This window comes from Larus michahellis, chromosome 11 (genome assembly GCF_964199755.1).
Source record: "Larus michahellis chromosome 11, bLarMic1.1, whole genome shotgun sequence".
In the NCBI taxonomy this organism is placed as follows: Eukaryota; Metazoa; Chordata; class Aves; order Charadriiformes; family Laridae; genus Larus; species Larus michahellis.
The window spans coordinates 16,611,479-16,632,752 of NC_133906.1; the positions used below are offsets into that span (position 1 = coordinate 16,611,479).

Below are 21,274 nucleotides of genomic sequence, written 5' to 3' on the forward strand. Positions count from 1 at the left end.
TCACCAACCCTGGTGCTGCAGAGGGCACCTGGGCTTCCCCAACCACGGACCCCTCTTTGCCTAACAGGGACAAAAACACCGCAGCTAAGCCAAAGGTTCTGACTAAAAACAGCAGTATCTGGATAAAGCTTAATACTCTGTTATGCTGGAAGTCATATATAAAATCTAATGAACTCTTCTGGCCTTAAATACTTGAGAAGCAGGAAATGCTCCCCACACTCTGACTTCTGGACACAATCACCTATTCATTCTGAACTGGCATCTGGCAGTGGGAAGATATTTGATCTCTTGTTACTAGTTGGAAGCACGTAAAAATATTTACTGATTTTAGTAAAGTAACGTGTGCCTGCATCACGAAGGCTCCTCCACCTACTAAAATTATCCATTGGAGAGAACTAAGCATTTCTCAAGTAACTGAGCTCATGCACACATGGACTCTTGAGCTTGGGGACTTCTGTCTTGGTTTAACACTGTTACATAAACAACATAGTGAAAAGAATGTTAATGGCATTTTTATTAATGGAGTTCCATTAACATTACATGGGCTGTTGTACTAACTGGGACTTGTGAAGGCCAATAAAACAACAAAGCAGACTTTCTAATTGCCAAACAACCAAATAAATATACAGTGAATGCGCTGCTTGTTGGGTTAAAGATTAAACAGGGCCTGGAAGCAAGGATAATGAGATATTACAAGCAAGCCTTTATACAATTAACCATTCCTTCCAGGGTACCTTTTCCTCCAGGGGATAATACAGCCAGAGCAGCTGAAAAGGTTTTACTTTTATTTGCAGGAGAATAGGGGAGGACTTGGTGGGCACATTTTTATTCCTCTGAGCCTACTTATGGTCCAATTAAGGACAAAACCATACTAAGGAAAATGTTGCAGGACAGAGCAGGTGCTCTGGGAGACAGCAGGTGTATTTTTCCCCTATACAAATAGGCAGAAAAGCAGAAAAAACAAACTGAGTAGAGAAAACTACCAGCTTCTCCCAAGCAGAGGTCAAGGGCAACTCTCCCAGAGGAGACTGGAAAGTGCTGGGGAGTTAAGAGCATGGGATCACTTGGAACAGCTTTACATTTACGACGTAGAGGAGAAACGCTGAAAGCCATTGCCTGCACCTACTAATTGCAACTGAACACATCTACTCAAGAAACAAGAGTTTATCCACCCTTGGGGTGAGTGGCCATTGCTCCACGGACCAGAGGCTGAAACTGCATGACAGTTTTAGCTGAGCATTCCCACTGCTACCCAAAAGATTTAATTTTTCCCCCTGCCATTTATTCCAAGACTGCACAAATCCCCGCCATTGCCTCCTGCTCTCACGGGGCAGCACACACAGGGAGGGCACCACCACGCCAACACTGCGCTGCCGAGCTGGCAGCCAAAGAGCTTACTGGGAACATAACCGAGGAACTATTTTGTGGGCTGGGATCCAGAGGATCAGGGGTTTTTTTTTACCCCCTTAGGTGTTCGCCTGCGACCAAACCGCATTTCACAATTTGCAGCATCACAAAAAATTACAAGTCTACAACCCAGTAAAGAATTCCCTTCCCTGTTCTAGTACTGGCAGCAGGAAGAGATGAGCCGGGATGTGCTGATCTTGCCCGACCTGTGAGTCGCTGTACCTGGAAACAGGTTTAACTCGACAAAGGGACGACCCTTCCCTCACCTGCGTAGGCATTTGCCTGCTGCAGCAGTTCGGTACACGCGTGCACGTCGGCAAAAGCTCGGATTCCAAGGCAGTTCGTGGGATGCAGCTGGGACTGAAGAAAGTCACAGCAGTTTTTTCTAACATCCATCAATTGCAATAAACTAGCAGCTGGCAACAAAACCTGCAAAGGAAAGAACGGGGGGAATTAGAGTTAGCGGCAAAGAAAGTTTGATTCACAGCTTGCACAAATTAGATGCAGTTCCCCTTCAGAGAGGGACACATCCCTGTGGGGTACGAGAGGGAAGGGTAAAGTTTTAGCACTCTCCGTATGCAGAAGATCCCTGTCTGTGCTCTGACAGATGGAAACACCTATCCCGTGTTGGGCTAAAAGTGGAGCTCTTCTCCTCACATCTCCCCACAAGACCTCAAAGCAGGTAAAGGGAGGACAAAACGCGGGCAACCACGGAGGCACCTCAATTTCTGGCTTTGCTGCAGGTAGGTCCCGTACACAGATTTATTTTTCTTTCCCTAAAGAGCTTTACATTATTTATCTGCATTGCCATCACATTCAAAGCCCGCAGCAGCCCAGCACTCCCGAAAACCTTGAATTTTCTCATTTGCAATAGAACTACATTGGCTTGTGAGCGGGGTGCCCAAACTGCCGGGTAAGAGAGGGAGCTGACAGAAGCTCAGGCAGGTTCTGGTGACAGCAAGGCTCTCGGGAAAGTTGGGGCCGACTCTTCAAATCAACAGCTCTCATTTTCGCTCACACAAAATGCCGCGGACACTCGTGGTTCATGACTGCATCTGAAAATGAGGTACTGCTTTGTATCCACAAAACTAAGTGCAGAAAAGGGAGACAAAGTGGATCAGGAATGTGACATCTGCTGGAACAACCACCTTTGAGGCCAGTGAGCGGGACGGGAAGTAGAACATAAAGTCGGTCGGGATGTTACAGCCCGTGACATCAGCTATTTCCTTTCCTATGTCGTACATCAACTGCAGACATGTCTTATCCCAGCTCTTCCGTAGCTCTGCTGCTTCACACATGTCCTTCCAACTGGGCATCTGTGCTCACCATCTGAGCACACATTTCCGGAAAATTATTTCCGGCTCAAAAAAAACAAGCGGCTGTTAAACAAAACAAACAGGTTAACAGCATTCACCTCCCTGGATCTCCATGGCAGAGAAGGGAAAAAGATGTCCCCCTCCCTGTCCCTGCCGCCTGTCCCCACAGTGCCATTCCACATCAGGGCAGGACACTCGGAACCTGCCCCAGGTCCTTCCTAAGCCACTGATGCATTCCAGCTCCAGCCCAGCTGTACGGTGTCTGACTGCTGCCAAGCAGCCACCCCAACAGGCAACAATAAAATAAAATAATAATTAAAAAAAAAAAAATCAATTAACCCAAGCGCCCGATTTGGCCTGAACCTCACAATGCCAGGAGGAGATTAGTGGTTTTGATTAGATCAAGATAGCGATGCTCGTGCATTTTTGAAACCTAGCTGCAAACCCCTTTCTATCTAGCTGAACCATCTCCTTATGCCAGCAGAAAGGCGAGCACCTGACTCGCGTAAGGGCGGGGGGTAAACAAGTCAGACTCCCTGCAAACAATCTCTGGCCGTAAACCAGCCAGAGCTTCCTCCACGGACCTCCCCCATCCGTCCTGTGCGCACGCCTGCAAATCCAGGTGGGATGCTTACCGCAAGCGTTTTGGGATAATGCCTGTAAAACAGAAGATACCCAGCACCATCACTCATACCCACCCCCCTGGACATCCCTGTACTGCTCTTACGGCCTCATGCTGGCTTGACAGGGCACTGCGGGAGCCTCTCGCCATGGCAGTTATTGGGAAAGGAGCAATATCATGTAATACTTTTTAGAAGTAGGATATAAATAACCTATCAAGAGATGAGCGGATTTTCTCTTTCTCATTTCCCAGCTGAACGTCTCACCACTCATCTTGTTTTTACCAAGGAAGGTGAAAAGCCAGCAAAGGATATCCGCCAGCACAAGGTCTGTTTCCTTTAGAAATAACAAGAGGAAATGCCCTGCCTAAACATGCAGCAGGACCAAACTGCAACCCCATTAATATCCAGGCAAGTTACTCACTTGAGTCTGGATTTGGCTCTTAATATTTGAACTGCAGACACTGTGAACGATTTACAGAAAACTGGCTTCTCTACCAGTTCAGCCTCCATACCAAAATCTAATCATCTTTTGAAACTACGTCAAAATTATCTGCTATTAATACTGAAATTTACTTCTTTGCTAAATAAATTATGTCCAGAACCTCCTCTATGGTGTGTGTGTATATATATACGCACCCCCCCATAACCATCTCGTTCAACAGCTGTGCTCGCTCGCTCTGCAGACTCTGTACCCACCTCAGGTTTTACAGAACATTGCCTCTGCAATTAAATACTTTCATAAACCTTTTGATGTCTCTGAACGAGAAACGTCTTTGAGCCAAAAGTGCTCTGTGTTGCGATAAGGTTCATTCAAGAGGCCGGGCATTAACGCTGGGCTTCAGAGACTGGGCTTAGTTCCCTGCTCTGCCACAGCCTCCCAGGTAACCTGGGCCAAGAGTTAATCTATGCCATTCCTCCTTGGCAAAACTGGGAGAGGAGCATTTCCCCAAGGCAGGGGATATATTAAAGCTTATAAGCTGCTTTGGCAATTTAGTCAAATTGGAAGCCAAAGAAGGGTACTGGCTGTAATCCTCAGCAGCACATGCAGGGCCACAGCTGGGACTGCACATCTGCCCAAGCAGGGAGGCAGCTCCCAAGCACCCTCCCAGGGGAATCCGCGACCAGAGAAACAACCAGCGCTCGCATTTGCGAGGCTGGTTAAATACTTATTTTTAACCGAACACCTCTAAAACTGCACAAGTAATGGAGATAAAACTACATTACTGTAATGTGGCTTTTCAGCGTTAGGAAGGCAATTAGGCTTTATCACTCCCCAGCCGCTGCCAGGCAGTGCTGAGGGGGAACAATGGTGCTTCTGCTTAAATGCTCCACCTGGGGTGAAATAGCCAAGGCAGAGGCACATATAGCAGGATCAGAGAGACACAAACCTCTCCAGGAGCAGACATAAGAAGGAGAAGTGATCACAGAATGGATATAGAGGTGAGAGAGAAAACAAGGGAGCAACCAGCACCTTCCCTCCCAATCTACCTTCTCCAGCTTCACTGCACTGAGCAGAAACACCATCCCTTGGTTAAACAGTGCGATAAAAACATGGAGACGCAGCATGTCCATCAGGCGCAGCATAGTCCCCTGGTGCCACATCCCCAAGTTTCTCCTCACCTTTCTATTAGGCCAAGCCAATCTAAAAGACTTTCCGTAGGCCTAGGAAGGGCCCCCAACCCAACTGGTGTAAGAGCCCGGAGAAGTCAGCCCTGCTGCTGACCAGGGCTCTCCCTCCAGCACTCCGGGAGGGCGATGCAAAGCAAGGAGCTTTTGCTCCAGGGAGGAAGGTAGCCCTGATTTATTGCATCTCCTAAAGCTGAGTTGAAAGACTCTCTGTCTCACTCCGGGCTTGCACCTACTACAGTTGCAGCTTATGGAGTGAGCAGGGGGAAGGGAGATGAACTGACCCACTTATCATCCCTTTATCATCAAAACTGCATCTGCCACAGATACTCTCCTTCCTTTGTTTTGAAGTCCTACGTCCCCAGGGAAAGCTGAGGTGCAGAAGCACACTTGTGAAAAGGAAACGCTACCGCTTCTAGCAAAGCCTTTTTCCTTCTTTCTCAAGCCATTTTCTATTACAACTATTATGTCTGCAAATCTGACAGTTTCAACACCTATTTCCTCCAGACAGCTGATTGCCAAACACCTCTTCGCTCTTCTGTCTACATGAGCCATATCTCAAACTGTGTTAGTGTACAAGGACACACCGCACGTGGTACGCTGCACCTCATTCATAGGAGTTTCATTGTGAAATCAGGTTAATCAGGATTTTTCCCAGGGAATCATTACAATCCTAATGGTAATGACATTCTTAATTGGGCGGGTAATTCACAGGCTGCCGGCTGCAAGTCACTCAGTGCCATCAGTAAGGACGGGTGGGACACACTGAAGAGGGACTGGATTCACTGTCTGGAGCCAGAGGTCCAGGTGCCTTCACAGGGCCTCCCAGGAGAATGAAAAGCCTCCTCCCAAATCTCCTCTTCATCCAGCTCTGCCCAAGGGCACCATGTTGAGCCTCTTCTCCATCGCTGGACTTTGCTCCCATCGCCCTTCGCTGAGCTGGCAGGTTTGATAAGAGCGCGTTGGAAAGCGAGCAGCAATGCAGCCAGTTCAGCTGCAAAATCAAGATCTAACTGAAAAATTCAAGGAACTGGTATGTCAAACCAGCCGGCTATTCCCTAGAGGTACGGAGCAGCAGGCCCTGTGCTCTGCTTGACATGTGCAGGTGGTTTCCATTGAAGCCACCCAGGGCTGCGCGTAAGCCTCTATGAACATCCCCAAGCCGCTCGCTTTAGTTTTTCTCACTTTTACAGAAACTTTCTTTGTACAGCACAACTTTCTTCCAAATAAATTTATCAAGGTCCACCTTCAAATGAATGAGATCTTTTTGTCATGCATATGAAGCAGACGTCTTTACAACTAACCTTGACGTGGGGTGAACAGAAGAGGAACAATAGAAGGCAGTGGGGACAGAAATCCCAGGATGGATTTTCCTGAGACTACAACATGCCTGCAATGAAGGCAGAAATTCCTCCTTGCTCCATGCCTTCCAAACAAGTGGGAGGTTAAATCCCAAATACATGTTCAGAGGCAAAACAGTGCTCGGCACAGAAGTCCCTCTACCACCCATCATCCCTGAGCCTTCCTACTACTGCATCTGTGTTGCCTTGAAATCTCGCTCTAAAAATTAGGATCCAATGCATAAAGCAGGATTGAATTTGTCAGGGCAATTCTCACCCCAGCGAAGATAGAAGAGAGTATTCACTCCCACACGGGCTCAGTGCTCTCCTTCATGGAGCCAGGACGGACTGAAATTCCCCTTTACACCCCAGTAATTCCCTACCTAGACGATGACTGGAACTGACTAGACAGGCTTGGCCCCTTGCACACACATCCTTCCTTACTTCAAAAAAATAACCGAACAACACTTCGTGCAGCGGAATGACAATCAGCTACAAAAACACTTGCTTAGAAAAACAGTCTCGCTTCCTGAACACCATACCAGGCCTATAAAAGCAAAGAGAGCCAGGTTTCTATTAGAAAAGAAACAACAAAAATACTGTAAAAAGGCTCGTTGTTACGAAGTGGAGGGCACCGCTCAGCATTTGAGCACACTTGGGAACGCTCATTCCCGCGCTCCCATGTTACCTTTGCAGCTCATCTTTTTCTCATTTCAATTCTGCTCACCAACAAGAACTTGCCTTTTCATTTTTTCACATGTTTTGGTAGCTTGGCTGCATCTCTTCAGTTAGTAACATTTAGCAATCTTTTTTTTCTTGTAGTTCCTACAATGAAATTACCTGGCACCTATTCCAAGAAACTGCTTCTTCCAGCTGTTGAGGAAGTCTGAAAAACCGTGTCAAACTGCAGAGAACCCCTTTAAAACATACCCTCACCCTGCTAGAAAATTAGAACTCGTGATCAGCCTCATTTCTTAGCTCCTATGAACTAATTTACCTCCAGCCTAAGAAGTTATTCACAGGGCAGTTATTTAAATAAATCCCGTAGAAAAAGGACCTGCTTTATTAGATTGGGAAAAAATATCCAAACCTTAGTATTCACCAAACTTGTGGTTTTTGATCCTACTGTCTGAGAGATGGGAGGCAAAATATAGACAGGGCTTTTTAACTCTTTGTAGTCCCTAGGCCATCACAAGGCAGGCTTTGCTTAGGTTTTACTAAAAAAAGGTAGCATTACGTTTGCTCAGAAATGTGACTTTGTCACAGCCCCTCTGGGCAGGTCTCTGCTGCCAGCGCAGTGCAGGACGGCGATGCTCTCCAGCCTGCTCCAGCTGCCACCGCGCTGTTCACACCCAGGTGCAGCCGCGCTCGAGCACCGAAACGCTCCCGTGGGAAAACACGCAGAGCACACGTCGGCACTTCAAGCCAGCTCCATTCAAGGCAGACTGACTGGGACACCAGATGGTCCCCCGAGCTCTGCACGTCCCACGTGCCGAGTGGGTGCTTCTGGGCCACCTAACGACCAGCAGCATGGAAGGAAAGGATACGTTCCGGAAAGCATGCGGATAGAGTCTTCACGTTTCCCACAGGAAGAGGAACCAGCCTACGAGTGCGTAAATGTCACTTTTCCTCCAGTGATGGAAGATCCCAGAGGTCCAAGGAACTCCTCCCCCCAACATTACGTATTACTGAAGTCAAGTTGTATCTCAGCTCCTTATGATCTTGACTGTAGACTGTTAATTAAGCATGGGCTATACAGCAGACTGCTGGCCCAAGCAACCCATAGCTGGCTTTGAGCCTCAGCTGCTTTGCTGTAATGGCACCTTGAAGGTCTCCTCACTGCTGGTCCCCAGCAACCCGGCTTGGACAGCCTCACCGTAGGGCACCCACTTCTACCCATGTGACAACTGCCAGGATGAGAGCCTGCCAGAAGATCAAGTTTGTAAAATTGTGGGGCAGAAGGGGCAAGAAAAAGCACCCACAGACTTAGATCATGAAGGACGGCAAAAAGCTGACGCATCTCAGAGTTTTGTCCAAGTTCCTGCAGGAAGAGTGACATGCTATGGGACAGAAAGAACCTGTGCCCTCCCCGAGGGACTGGAACACACAAGCACATCCCATCCACAGCAAGAACCTCATTTCAAGCAGAACCAGGCTAATTTTGCCACCTTAATTAGGTCAACATAAAGCACGCAGCAGCATTGCTTCTCTCTCTCCAGCATCATGGACCCAGACTTGTTACCCTGCCCAGCATCCCAGTCACAGAGAGGAAGACACCAAACTCAACCGGCCACTTGCGCGCAAAAATGGAGACCAACCGAAAAGCCCATCCACACACAAGCTCCCAGCATCCCTTCCAGAAATCAGTGGCTAAGTGCACAGCCATTTTCTTACCACAAATACAAGTAGAGTCAAAGAAAAAAGCTTTACCAGCAGCCACAGCCATGTGACACGGCGAAACGCTCTCTCCCTGAGCATCCTGCTTTATCTGTAGGCTGCCTTTCAATTACGCTTTCCACTTCTAGAAAAATATTTACCACAAAGTACCTCAAGACGGAGCACGCACGCACACACACAAAAAAAGGAAGAATGCCCTCATTTGAGCAATATATTCCACTCAAAGCTCTGCCAAACAACTCAAACTACCCAGAAGAATTGAAAAACTAACAGCCAGATTCCTCGGCCATGACCTTAAAACAGCATTCGACTCACTGCTTGTTTGAGTCTATTCTGACCTTCGACAGACTGACCCACAAGTCAGCACAGCTTCTTGGAAGGCAAATGCCTACTCTCGTTATAAGAGCTCAACACAAAAGCTAAATGCAACACGACTTAAGCACGGGGAAGGCAGCAAAGTGCCTGAAGACTAAACAGAGGCTGGAAGTAGCTCTTTTCAAGCCCAACCTTTTACTTTCTGCAGCCTGAAGAGATCACTCGCCCTCAAAGGACCTGTGCCTTTGAGTTTCAAGCTTTTTACTTGGGTCTCCACGGGAGCTGCGGGACCAGACCTACCTGCACGTTCTCTTCCGTCACTTCAATCTCGGCAGTGTAGATGTAATCAATCAGCTTCCTCAGCGTCTGCCCATCAACGTCTTTTATCTCAATCTTCTTGGCTTTACTTTCAGACATGTCTCCTGAAATTCATTTCAAAAGGACAGTTAGTTTGCTTTGCAGAACCTCCTTGCTCCCCATACATCCAGTATATCCTCCTGGTATCTGTGTGTGCCCTGGCATTACCTCCGACCATCAAAGGACAAGCAGTGAGATTCCCACAAGCCTCCTAATCCCACCTAAAAAACACTTCAACATTTGAAGACATCAGTGCAAAAAAAAAAAAAAAGAAAAAAAACACACAACCCCCACCCCCAAAACAATACAATCTTCAACCATGTCTCATCACAGGGACAGACTCAAAGAGACTGTGGACAAGTCTAAGGAGGGCTTTTTTATTTTTTATAATATATATAAAAATATATTTTTTCATATATATAAATATATATATAAATTTTTTTATATATATATATAGGTAGATGAGTAAGTTGCAATAGCTGAGTTAGGGTGCTTTATGGAATACCCCACAATAAAAGCAAGGCAGCATTACCCTCTTTCGTTCCGAAGAACCTGTAACCTGCTGAGGAAAACAAGCCCCCGAGCCAGCAGTGACACCCAGCGCGCCGCAGGCTTCTCTCCTAAATTACCCTGCCGTAACCTGTCCACACAGCTACGCCTTACGCAACGCATCCGTGCGGAAAGACGTATTTCTCATCTCTCGCCTTCCCAACCTCGCACCTCAGAGGCGAGGCAGCCTTTGGATCTAAACCGTATCCTTTCTCCAAATACATAACTTTGGGAAAAAAAAACACAACAACAACAAAAAAACCCCCCACAAACCAAACATGCAGAACTAGAGCAATAATTTTCCCCATGGACACAGAAGTCAAACCCCTATCTGTGGAAGAGCCTATACGTGAACCGGTGCTTTACGTGCACCTTCCCCAGCACTGCTGTGGCCAACGCTGTGCAGGCACCCTACGCACGTACCCCGAGAGTAAAAGCAGCACGTCACAGGAACAAACGCATGATGTGAGGAGGAGGAGAAAGGGCTCCCCGGGGCCCTTCCAGCATCCACGCACACGGTGACCTCACCTAGGTTTTAATCACCGAGATCTTGAGGAACCACAGAAAAGAAAGAACAAACTCGCAAGCAGAAAGAAAACGATAAGTGCAAAAAAACCAAAGCTAAACAAAGGAGAGCGTGAAGAAATGTCAAATCTTAAACCTGGGCATGAATAATCACTACTCTAAGAAATCTGGTGACTCAGTACTGCTGTGGGATTAAGAGGAAAAATAGTTCCTGCAGCCTATGGGAGAAGTAATTACAGCCCACATCTCAGTACAGCGTGCGACAAGACGTGGCCGGGCACATCAAGTGCACAGCGCAGCCAGGTGCTAAAGGGGGTCCAAGCTTGAGCAAAACCTGGATCCTGGAAATTGAACTTTGCTGGCTTCACTTATGCCAATAAGGAGGTAAATAACAGGAGTGAGGTCAGACCATAGGTATTAGAAGAGCCAAAAACATCCCAAGGGAAAAGTAAACTCAAATAATATTTGCCCCAAATTCAATTTTTAAAATTAAATAATAAAACATTATTCAGAGAAGCCCATGAATACAAATGTACAAATACAAAGGGATAAATGACCTACATTTGGGAGGCCTTCAAAGCAGGTAGGACTTTTTAATTGACAAAATAAATGTTGTCGTCATGACACACTTCCTCCCACCCCCCCAAAAAAAAACCACACCTCCAGAGATGAGAGTGGGCTTTTCAGAACAGGCCGTCCCCGTCAGCCTATGCGGAGCTGGAGGTGCCTGTAGGGAGCACCCAGCCAAACTGCACGGGCACAGCGGGGGATAAAGGGAGCAGCCGGAGCCCCGGAGCGCTTGCCAGGACCCATGGGCCAGGGGGGCAGCTCGGAGGCACGCACCCAGAGATCAATGCAGAAATAGCTTGGAGGGACCGATCCAATAGCATCATCTGTCTTTGTGGCGTTCATGTGACACAGGGAACAAAAATAAAGGCTGTGTGGGCTTCCACACCCACCAGCAAGCTGCCAGCCCTGCACACTGACGGCCTCCCCTGGCTCCGTGCCAGCATCGTGCTGTGTACCGTGAGACCAGGGAGTCTCCCGGGCTGTGCCCCACCGTCGGATGGGATCTCACCCCTCCAGCCACGCTGGTGGGATCGAGTGCCTGCCGCTCGCCAGGGAGTGCTGCTCCGGACACATCTCTAACACTTGGGAGTGAAGAAGAAGATGAAGACGGCACAAGCAAAGCACAGCAGGGGCTGGAGCAGGCAACGAGCCGCCCCCTACTCCAAGCACAGATCCAGAGCAAACACAGGCTCTAAAGCACGGCCACAGGCAGCTGAATGATGCATCAATTAAGGCATCTCACCTCACATCCCTTCAGAAAAAAAAAAAAACCCCACACCTTAAAGACCACAGAACCCAACCCCTAGGATGTTTTTCATAGCTCAGATTCGAGCCTTGCCCGATACCTTAGTTACAGAATAATTCAAAGCACCTGCACCATCTCTCATACACAAGGGGTGTGCAGAGAAAGGGCTGCAGGGATCCCGACCCCGCACCGCTGCGGCCGGGCAGACACCAGGGACAGGCCAGGAAAGAGCAAAGGCAGGTAAAACAGGCAGAGCGGCTCCAAGCAGACCCTCCGTAGGGGCCAGACTTTGCAGACACCAGCCCCTCTTGAAGGCAAGCCCTTCATGCATCACACTCAACACCTAGCGGTGCTTTCTCCATCCCCCTCTGCTCACGGGGGCAGGGGCAGAGCAGAGCTCTCCTGCCCTGTCACAAGATAAGCTACAGTCGAAGCTGCAGGAGCCCACGGTGCCTTGTTTACCCAGCACCGCAGCTGGCCCTGCCTCCAGAGAGGCTTCCAGTGCCCAGCTACAGCTTCTGCTGTCTCCCAAGTCGGAGATGTGCTGCAGGAAAATACAAGAGCATTGGATAACAAAACCACCACCTCTCGCTGTGAAGTGGCACACGAGACCTGCAAGGGAGGTTTCCGCGCTGCCGCTTCCTCCTTCAGCACTTCCGAGGTTCCCCAGGGACCGCACGGGAGCAGTCCTAGCAGCATCGCTGCGTCACTGTTGTCTTTTCTGAAATGATTGTGTTTTCTTCTAAATGGATGGAAGTTACTGTCCCAAATCATCCCCACAGAATGGAGACAACGAGGACTGGCCACCATCCAAAATGCTCTAGAAAGCCAGTACGGGAAGGGACACTCAGGAATTTCTGGGTCTCATCTCTCCTTCAGCAGTGGAAGATACAAACGGAAGATGTGTCTGTTCATTTTTGGACTTCCCAAGGCTATTTCAAAGAGGAATGCCTAACCAGAGGACACTAGATGGTTTCAGAGAGATCACAAGGTCATTCACGAGAAAAAGACAGGCTTAACCAACAGGGACGGGCAGAGCACACATCAGGCACAGGTGATGAGCTGCGGGTCTGTCTGGTTCCCGCTGTTGGCAGTTTTACATCCATCGGTCACTACCAGGCGGCTGCCGGCACTGCCGGGGGACCCCTCCGGCTCCCTGCGGCCCAGAAAGTGGCTCCTCTGGCTGGGACTCAGCGTGCACAAGCATCTCCTGCCTGGTCCAGCCACTGGGCTGCATCGCTGATGTGCAACGCCAAAAAAATCCCAAACCACAACAACCAGCCAACGTCCAAGCTGTGATTTTGAAACCTCCCCCTCCAGAGAGCGAAGAACCACACAGCTGGAAGGAGATCCCACACTCCGTCTTTGCAAGGGGGAGATCCAGACCTTCGAAATTTGGGACTAGCTGGAACGAAAGCGAAGGGAGAACCGGTCTTTGCCTGACCGCTGCCCCCAGGGACGTGTCAGGGGGAGGGGACCGGCGGCCGCCGAGGCTGTCACCCAGCCCGGGGAGCTGCCGAGCCGGCCACATGACGGCGGTTAGCTGATTACTGTTTAACTGGCAGCGTGAGGGATTACACGGCCCGGAGAATTCCTCCATGGAAACACGAGCGGCCCCGCGCCACCGCCTTCCCGCTTGGGTGACCTCTAAGGATCAGAGGGGTTTTTCCAATAGTTTTTCTTTTTTGAACTTCTCGTCAGGAACGAGCATCGCAAGCACTCCCAGACCCTTCCCGAGGTGCAAACAGTTGCCTCTGAGCAAGGTTTGCTCCTCTGCCTCGCCACCACGGCCCATATCCACTCTACCGGGCAGTGCCAGCGCCCAAGGAAACATAAATGCTCTCCAAATCAGCTCACCACACTGATAAAGCCACCATGGTGAACCTCACATCTCCTCTCACGTTCTGACATCTATTTACACCTGAGTTTCCCCCCCCCGCCACAATACAGAAGGGAAAAAAGCTTCCCAAATGACAAGCTTTTTCCTGAGAAATTCTACGTCCTGCTTCTAGTAAAGCAAATAAAACAAAGTCTAATCTCAAGGCTTTTAAAAGGAAGAAGCAACCCACAGGCAAAGGAGCATGAAACAGGGGCAAAACCCCCAAACCTCATTTATGCTGAAGCGGAGGGATGGTAACAACTGTTCCCTGGAGCGTAAAATCAATTTCTTTGTATTTGGTTAAGTCTGTTCCTGTCCTGGAAAGGAGGGCAAGGAAAATGAAGGAAGCTAAGCAGCACCTGACCAGACTAATTTTACTAGAATAACTTAAATAAGCTGGTCACTCCCCTGCTTTGCAATTGGCACGGCTTTTCTTGCTGTCCCACCTGGGCACAGCCTCCAAAGGGCCCACGCTACAGGGACAGAAGATCAGAGCAAGAATTAGTTTTGTCCTTTTCTTCCCCTCACACTGAGGTTGCATTGGCCATTACTAAAATATACCAGACTGCAGCAACGCACCCTGCAAAAAGACAGGGCTGCTAAAACACACTGGGATCAAGAGAACAACGGTGTTATTTCAGGCAGCAGCAAAACGTGCCATGGGAGATTAAACACCCGCCACTGCAAATCAGCATCGGCAGGGCTGAGCCTTGAAACTACAACTTCTGTGCCAGCAACTTCTTTGATGTGCACCATGAACATTTAGGGCACTGCACACGTGCTTGATGTTAATGATGTGTTTGCATGACCCAAGGTCTTGTTAAGGGGGTGGGGGGGTGGGGAAAACCCAAACCAAAAAGCAGTGAGCCAAACCTCACAGTAACCTTCTCCTGTGACTCATATGCTACCCGCTCCCCCCATATCCATATAATCACCCCATACCACATACTGTGCCTCAAGGAATTAGCCAAGGATGACCCATCAGGAGTAGCAAACTGCAGATCTAACTGTACTTCTCTCAAGGAAACCCCTTCCCCGCAGGCCCTGTGCTGCAGCTCCTGCCGGAGACACAACCAGAAACCCCTGGGGTTTGCAACGGCCCGTTGAACGCGAGTGCAGTGTCCGGTGTCGAGAAGAGTACCTGTAAACATCGCACAAAAATAAGGGCTGCAGGCCGCAAGGACCACGCGGTGGGCTTCCATCTCCACAGTTTCGGCCACAATCACCACATCACAGAGGAGCCGCTTGCTGGAAAAACACCAGAAAAGACAAAGATCATTTCAGAACTCCTGGTCAGGCAAAAAGCCACATCAGTATAGCCTGAAAAAGTAAGCAGAAGACCCACCACTACAGACAAGGCACCTGAGTTTCTGGCAGATCCCAGTGGAAGTTCCTCTAATCCTTCAGCTACCAGCTCCTATCACAGTGCATGCCTACAAAGCAAAGCCTGAATCCTCCCGATGATGCAGCCCTGCCTGTGCTTCTGCTCTTCCCAGAAGGAAAAAAAAAAAAACCTGGAAGCCAAACTAGGCATACGTGCTGCCCGAAGAACGGATGGGTATGGGGCTCCTTCCACCTCTCAAGTAAGAAGGGCTTGGAGAAGGCACAGAAGAGCTTAAGAATTTGGGCACCGCTTGCAGCCAAGCTCTAGTAGATCTGTAAAACAGCAGCTGTGGCAAGGGAACACCAGCAGTGCTTTCGTCTTTCCACAAGGGAAAGGCAGAGTGGAAAAATGAAGTTATTTCTGTACTTCCTTCCATGTTTGGCCCTACAGAATGTAACCACCAAAACATCTCCTGGCACTGACCAGCGCAGAGCCTGCCCCAGCCATCTCCCAGTCAAGAGATGTCAATCACTGGCGTTTATCCATGGGCCTGAGGACTTTGTTTACCAGATGAATTAGTCGGGGATTGAGAGTCACTGGGGTAAAACACAGGGTTCCAAACAGAAACCAAAAAACTTCTGAAAAACCAAAAAACTCCCCCACAGACTCATTGTACAGCTTTGGAAAAGTCACTTCATTAACTAGTGACCTTTTCTACCAGCCTCACGTATGTCCTTTGAGGATTCATTAGTTAATGTTTGCACAGAGCTTCGGAGATGCAGACAGCTAGAAGTGCTCAGCCTCCCAATAAGTTGGTTTAAGATGTTTGAGCATACAAATGCAAAATAAGGGTGTTCTTTTCAAATGTCAAGCCGGAAAAAGGATCAGGGTCTGTAAATCTAGATGTCGCCTTCTCTTCAGAAATGCTTATCACCATGCTGCACTTTGTCTTTAGGAAACTGCATGTCAAATAAACACGCACAGAGCTTCGAATGGACTAGGTATGTCTCCTCTTCTCCAGGTGTTGGAATACATGAACAAACTGGCTGTGAAATGGAGCGTTAGAGCGGGAAAACAGGAAGAAAGTAGGAACTGCTAGTCTGTGCTCCACGTTCACCCCAGTTTGGAAGGGGTGATGGCAATAAGGGGAGCTCTTTAACAGCCTCTTGATGGAGGCTTCCTCATTTCCTTCAGCTTCTGTAAAAGGTGCTCTGTTCAATTCCTCTTTGGACCATAGTTATCTGAAGTACCACACTCATGAAATTAATTTCATCTACCTTTGCAAGCTAAAAATTTCAAGCGAGCAATGTACAGCAAATAGGTTAAAGGCTCAACAAGGTTTTTCTAGACCCCCTGTATGAGATTTCTGTATGCATTTGAACGGAGGCACCATTATTCAAGGTAGCTGTTAACACCGATTGTTGACAGCTTAACGGATGGCAAGCTCCATGCCCATACAATAGATGCGAGAACTGCACATTCCAGGACAACAGCAGGAGCCGGCAAAAAGAAGTGCCCAGGAGAAGAAAACATCAAAAAGGTGCTTAAGGGCAGCTTTCAGTCTTCTATGTTCTATCACTTCAGTATTGCAGAAGCTCTAGCTAACTACAGGCAATAAGAAACATTGTCAGTCTCCAGCTATTCCCACTATGCTTCAATTAACAAAGGAATAATAGCAGCACAATAGATTTCTGAATATAGCTGCACAAACCTCTATTTTCAGATCCTTTGCTTTCAGTACAAAGAAAGGACTAGAGGGATGCCAATTAAAAAAAAAAAAAAAAACCAAAAACTTACTCGGCTTCATGTAATTGTTACAAGGGAAGGATATTTCCATTTTCTGTTCCTATGCAACTGAGAATCGCTGTCAGACATCTGCAGAAGGAGACATTTCTAATCCTTCTCCACACTGGAGAAGATGTATATTGGGAAACTACTTAATCCACAGAAGAGAAGTGGCTGTTACAGCGTCTTTTGAGTACTTTGCAGGAAGAGTAAAGGGTGGTATCTGCCTTCATCATACCATCTCCATAGCGAGGGAGTACATTCACCTGTACGACACGTGTACTTTCCACAGAAATGATTTTTAAAATTGGGTTTTTAAGTCTCTATATGAATGGTAAAAGACTCAAATGAACTAGTAGGAGAAACGCTCGCTGAACTTCTGTCTCGTTCGTGGAACGACAACAACCAAGAAACAACTTGGGTTTAACCACTGCCATCACGTTGCTGATGTGATGACAGCGGCTCTCGAAGACCATGTTTGCTGATGGCTTTTTCAGCCTCCATTCTCCCCATACCCACGCAGCTGTGGAGAGACCAAGGTGTTCTTTTTTTAACCAATACCAAGAATTTTAAATTTGCAAATAGAGAGCCGACATTCCTCCCGAGCTCTTGCTTTTTTTTCACCCCCTACTTTGGAGTGCTAAGCCCAGACTGAGCGACGCTGCTAGTTAAAGAGCATAAGAACAGTACATTAATAATCTTTGGTCTGTAATTACGTGTAGGTGTCTTAATGTCTGTAACGTTCTATTATTGGTTTTCAGACCATTAGCTCAGTTAAGAACATAGTTTACAGCTGGATTTGCTGTAAGTAATGGGAAAGACTAAGTGAATTATCATCTATAAGTGAAGGCTATTGCTCAGATAACGTTTCTGAGCCATAGCTGGCTTCCTTCTGCTGGGAAGACAGAGGGGTCTAAGACTGGGAAGAGCAACTCACCACAAAAGGGCTATATTTTACTTCTCTCTTCCTACTTGTTTATTAATACCCTACACGCAACCATGACCTGTGACAAAGATGGCACTTTTTTTTTTTCCCCTAAGTCTCCTAGAAGCCTCTCTGTTCCAACCAGCACATTTCTGCTAAACCAGAGAGGGTGCCCGTTAAGTCAAAAAAGTGTACCTCCGTAATTCATTCATGACCTTGAATGCCTTTCTCATGTGAGAGGGGTTGACTGTCACTGTGCGCTGGTCCTTTTCATCTTCAGCTGCCTCAGAGGATCGGGAACTCTGCTTAATGCTAAAAACAGGGACAAAAAAAAAAACAAGTAGAAAGTTTGATTCAATGACACTTTAAAAAAAAAAAATACCATAAAACCACAGCACAGGACATTATGCAGGGAGTCACTTGCACGTTTGTTAGTCGGCTCAGGTTCACCATATGAAGAGCATCACAAAATGCAGCTACTTCTGCATGGGTGTTGAAAGCCAACCCAGCCCACATTTCAGTCAGCGGGGAAGAAAAGGAAAAAGTGCCAAACACTTGAGGACAAAGCCCAGCCTTACAGGCTTCAGGCCAGGAAAGCAGTATAAGTTGAAATTCAAGCCAGAACGTAATTGCCTCACTGAATAGAAATAGACTTCAGCACTGGGAACTACAAGAGCACCATGGATACTTTAGCATCCATACAGAGAAAGAGACGTTTAGTTTTCAATGTCCCATCTGAAAAACGCAAGCGTACAATACATGACTTGTACCTTTTTCCATAGAGGAGTAGAAAAGGAGCAGAGCAAGTAGAAAAGGACTATTAAATCTCCCTGCACAGCTTCCAAAGCATTAGTTTTACAGAGGCCACTTCCCACTTAGAAATAGGTCTATTAAGCGCCACTGAAACATATAGAAAGAATTATTAAACCAGACTTTCCCACCAGAACCACCAGCTATATAGGTAACGTCAAACCAGATGCACCCGGTTCTGTGCTGTGTCTAACCAGGCCAACAGGTGCCTAAGGCACATCCGCGTCCTCATTACTTTGTTTGGAGCATTGGCTCTTTACGCAGAATTGACATCAGGTCAATACCTCTACCTCCCTGCTCTGAAAGGGTGGGAAATCACTCACAGCAAAAGGTTTCCACCTATGAAAAAAGCAGCACTGAGAGGCAGGTCCCCGTCCTGCTCACACCCACAGCTCGTCCCTCAGACCCACCAGCAGGCAAAGGCAAACAAGTCGAGCAAGGCTGTCCGTGGTGAAAGCCAACCCCAAGCGAATGGCAAACCTCGGGAGGTAACCCCATCATCCATCCAATCTCAGACCTTCTCAGAGTTTGCCTTCCAAAGGACGATCTCCCTCAGCTTCATGTCTGCCCCCTCCTCCCTGCCACTACTCTTAGTTCGGCTTGTATCGCAGTCAAAAAGGCTGAATTGTGTTAAACCAATAACCTGGGCAGCTCAGCGTCCTCACCCTAATGGTGACCAGAAGATGATGTCTGAAGATGGGTACAAAGCCGGGGAAGCAAGGAGAGATCCTTCCCCAGAACAGCCCGGCAGCCTCTGCTAAGGTGTGTGTGCATGCATATATATCTATACACACGTATACACACGCACAGTGACTCTTCCTTTGAAAAACACAATTATTCACAACTTGACAGTGTGAAGCCTTTGCTGAACTTTACACCCTCCCCATTGCCTGCTGCTGAGCGGTGGCTGTCACCAGCACCGTGTCCCTTGAGACCCTCGTGAAACTTTTTGCCCCCCCAGCGGTCCTCGTTGGGTTGCACTGTCCTTCTAGAAACAAGACACTGAACAGCAGCCAAGCTGCACGCAGCTCGAATACATGCCTGCACACCGAGCGGCCGCCAGCTTTGGGCCCGAGACAAAGGTTAATGCCAAAAACCAGCCAAGGCCAACGCCTTCGCTTTGCTGAGCAAGTGAAATATTTTCAGTCATAGGCGAAGCCGCAAAGCTGAGCACAACATCCCTCAGCACACGTCCCGCATGAGGGAGACGACTTCCCAGGCTGTACTGCAGTCGTCACCCGATCAGCTTAGTGCGGCTGGGTTAAAAGAAAAAAAAAAAAAATCAGAAAGGAGAGTACCTCTTGTTAAATGTTCAGTGTTCAAGGGACTGGTACCAGGCGATGACACAGCCAGCTTTTCTGTCCCCAAAGAAAGCTGGACTCGTTCTGTGCCACGTGTAGCGTTCATGGGCATGGGGCAGCGGCAGCACTCGGCTCTTCCCCACGTCCGCACGCCCCAGCGAGGGAGTCTCCTTGCTCCAGGGACATGGCCAAATTCAGCTAAGCCTCAGTGTTTTATCTATCAAAAGCCATGGTTGATATCTCAGCCCAAGGGAAGTTTGACCACAGCTCTAAACACCCCAGCGTAAACCCTTGGTTTTCAAAACAGCTAAACCTGCCCTTGCGGCACGCCGGAGCCAAGGAGTGAAAAAACGAGGCTCTGGAACTGCAAGTGACTTCACCGAACTTTCAGTCTCCAAAGCCAAAATGCGTACAGGAAGCAAACAAAACAAACAAAAAAGAAAAAGAAAAAAAAAAGAAAAAGAAAAGAAAAAGAAAAGAAAAAGAAAGTGAAACCGAAAGGCCGCGGCAGGGACAGCTGTACCCATCACTGCCAGCTGGACCGCTGCGGGATGCTGCTTCGGTCATCGTCATGACAGACCTCGCGGGGTCCAAAATCAAGTGACGGACAAAAAAGTCGTGAGGTTTCTTTAATAAGAAAATGCACGCTGCTGAGATTTGTTTATTAGCACTCCAGTGCGGGAGACCAGATTGATTATTTTCAAACTTTTCCATTGGCAAGAGATACAGTTCAAAGGACATGGCAAGTTTCATTGAACACCAAAGTAAATGTCAGATCAACAAGCCTTCATAAAGCCTCAACTCCACCAACATTTGTCTGTGTATTTTAAAAGAAAAAACCTTGCTTCAGAATTTCTGAAAAAGATCAATCAGTTCTTCCTAAAGAGCACAAAAAGTAATTTTTTAAAAAGCATCCTAAAAAGCACCCTCAGCTTGATTAGCAGGGGTGGATTTCACATTTTGCCAAAGGCCCACCATAAGAAAATACTGCAGATTGGTTAAAAACTTGCTTCAAAAAAATCAAGATATGCTATTTAAAGTTTTTCCAAATGACTCACATAAAAAACACATTTGAAAAATTAATGGCCAAGAGCCTTTAACTCATCTTTGAGACTGACTCAGCCGCCACAGAACTGTGTTCCAGTAATGGACGGAGGATGATTTTATCTGGGAGAAGGATTTCACACCCCCGTGCACGCACTCTCAGACAACACTGACACATTTCCAATGTAAAAATGCAAGAACCCAAACCCTCCGAGCAAACGCAACCTGCCACAAAGCAAAGGCTACCCCTGAGAAGACCAAAACAGTGCATTGCATAGCCCTTTTCTGATGTTTTTTTCCCCACAACACTAAGAATTATTACACTTATTACACTGTTATTATATTAATGAGGCAAAGCAAAGGAGGAACAGGGTTCTCTGATCAAAGGCGCTGGCTGAGACCACTGGGATGTGCCGGAGCTTCTGCACCCCGTGAC

At 47.7% G+C, this 21,274-nt stretch overlaps 1 protein-coding gene across 4 annotated transcripts in view; it reads right to left on the reverse strand.

The window, feature by feature from the left end:
* The window catches only part of KLHL3 (kelch like family member 3), a 52,170-nt gene that overhangs the window by 21,123 nt on the left and 9,773 nt on the right, over positions 1–21,274 (reverse strand). For 3 of the 4 annotated variants that reach the window (XM_074603876.1, XM_074603880.1, XM_074603877.1), the window contains 4 exons: positions 17,879–17,995; positions 14,791–14,897; positions 9,325–9,446; positions 1,674–1,836 (listed from right to left, as the gene is read on the reverse strand). In XM_074603876.1, the coding sequence (XP_074459977.1) occupies positions 1,674–1,836; positions 9,325–9,446; positions 14,791–14,897; positions 17,879–17,995 (509 nt within the window). Of the gene's footprint in view, positions 1–1,673; positions 1,837–9,324; positions 9,447–14,790; positions 14,898–17,878; positions 17,996–21,274 lie in introns of those variants that run through there. The other variant, XM_074603878.1, reaches the window with a different exon arrangement.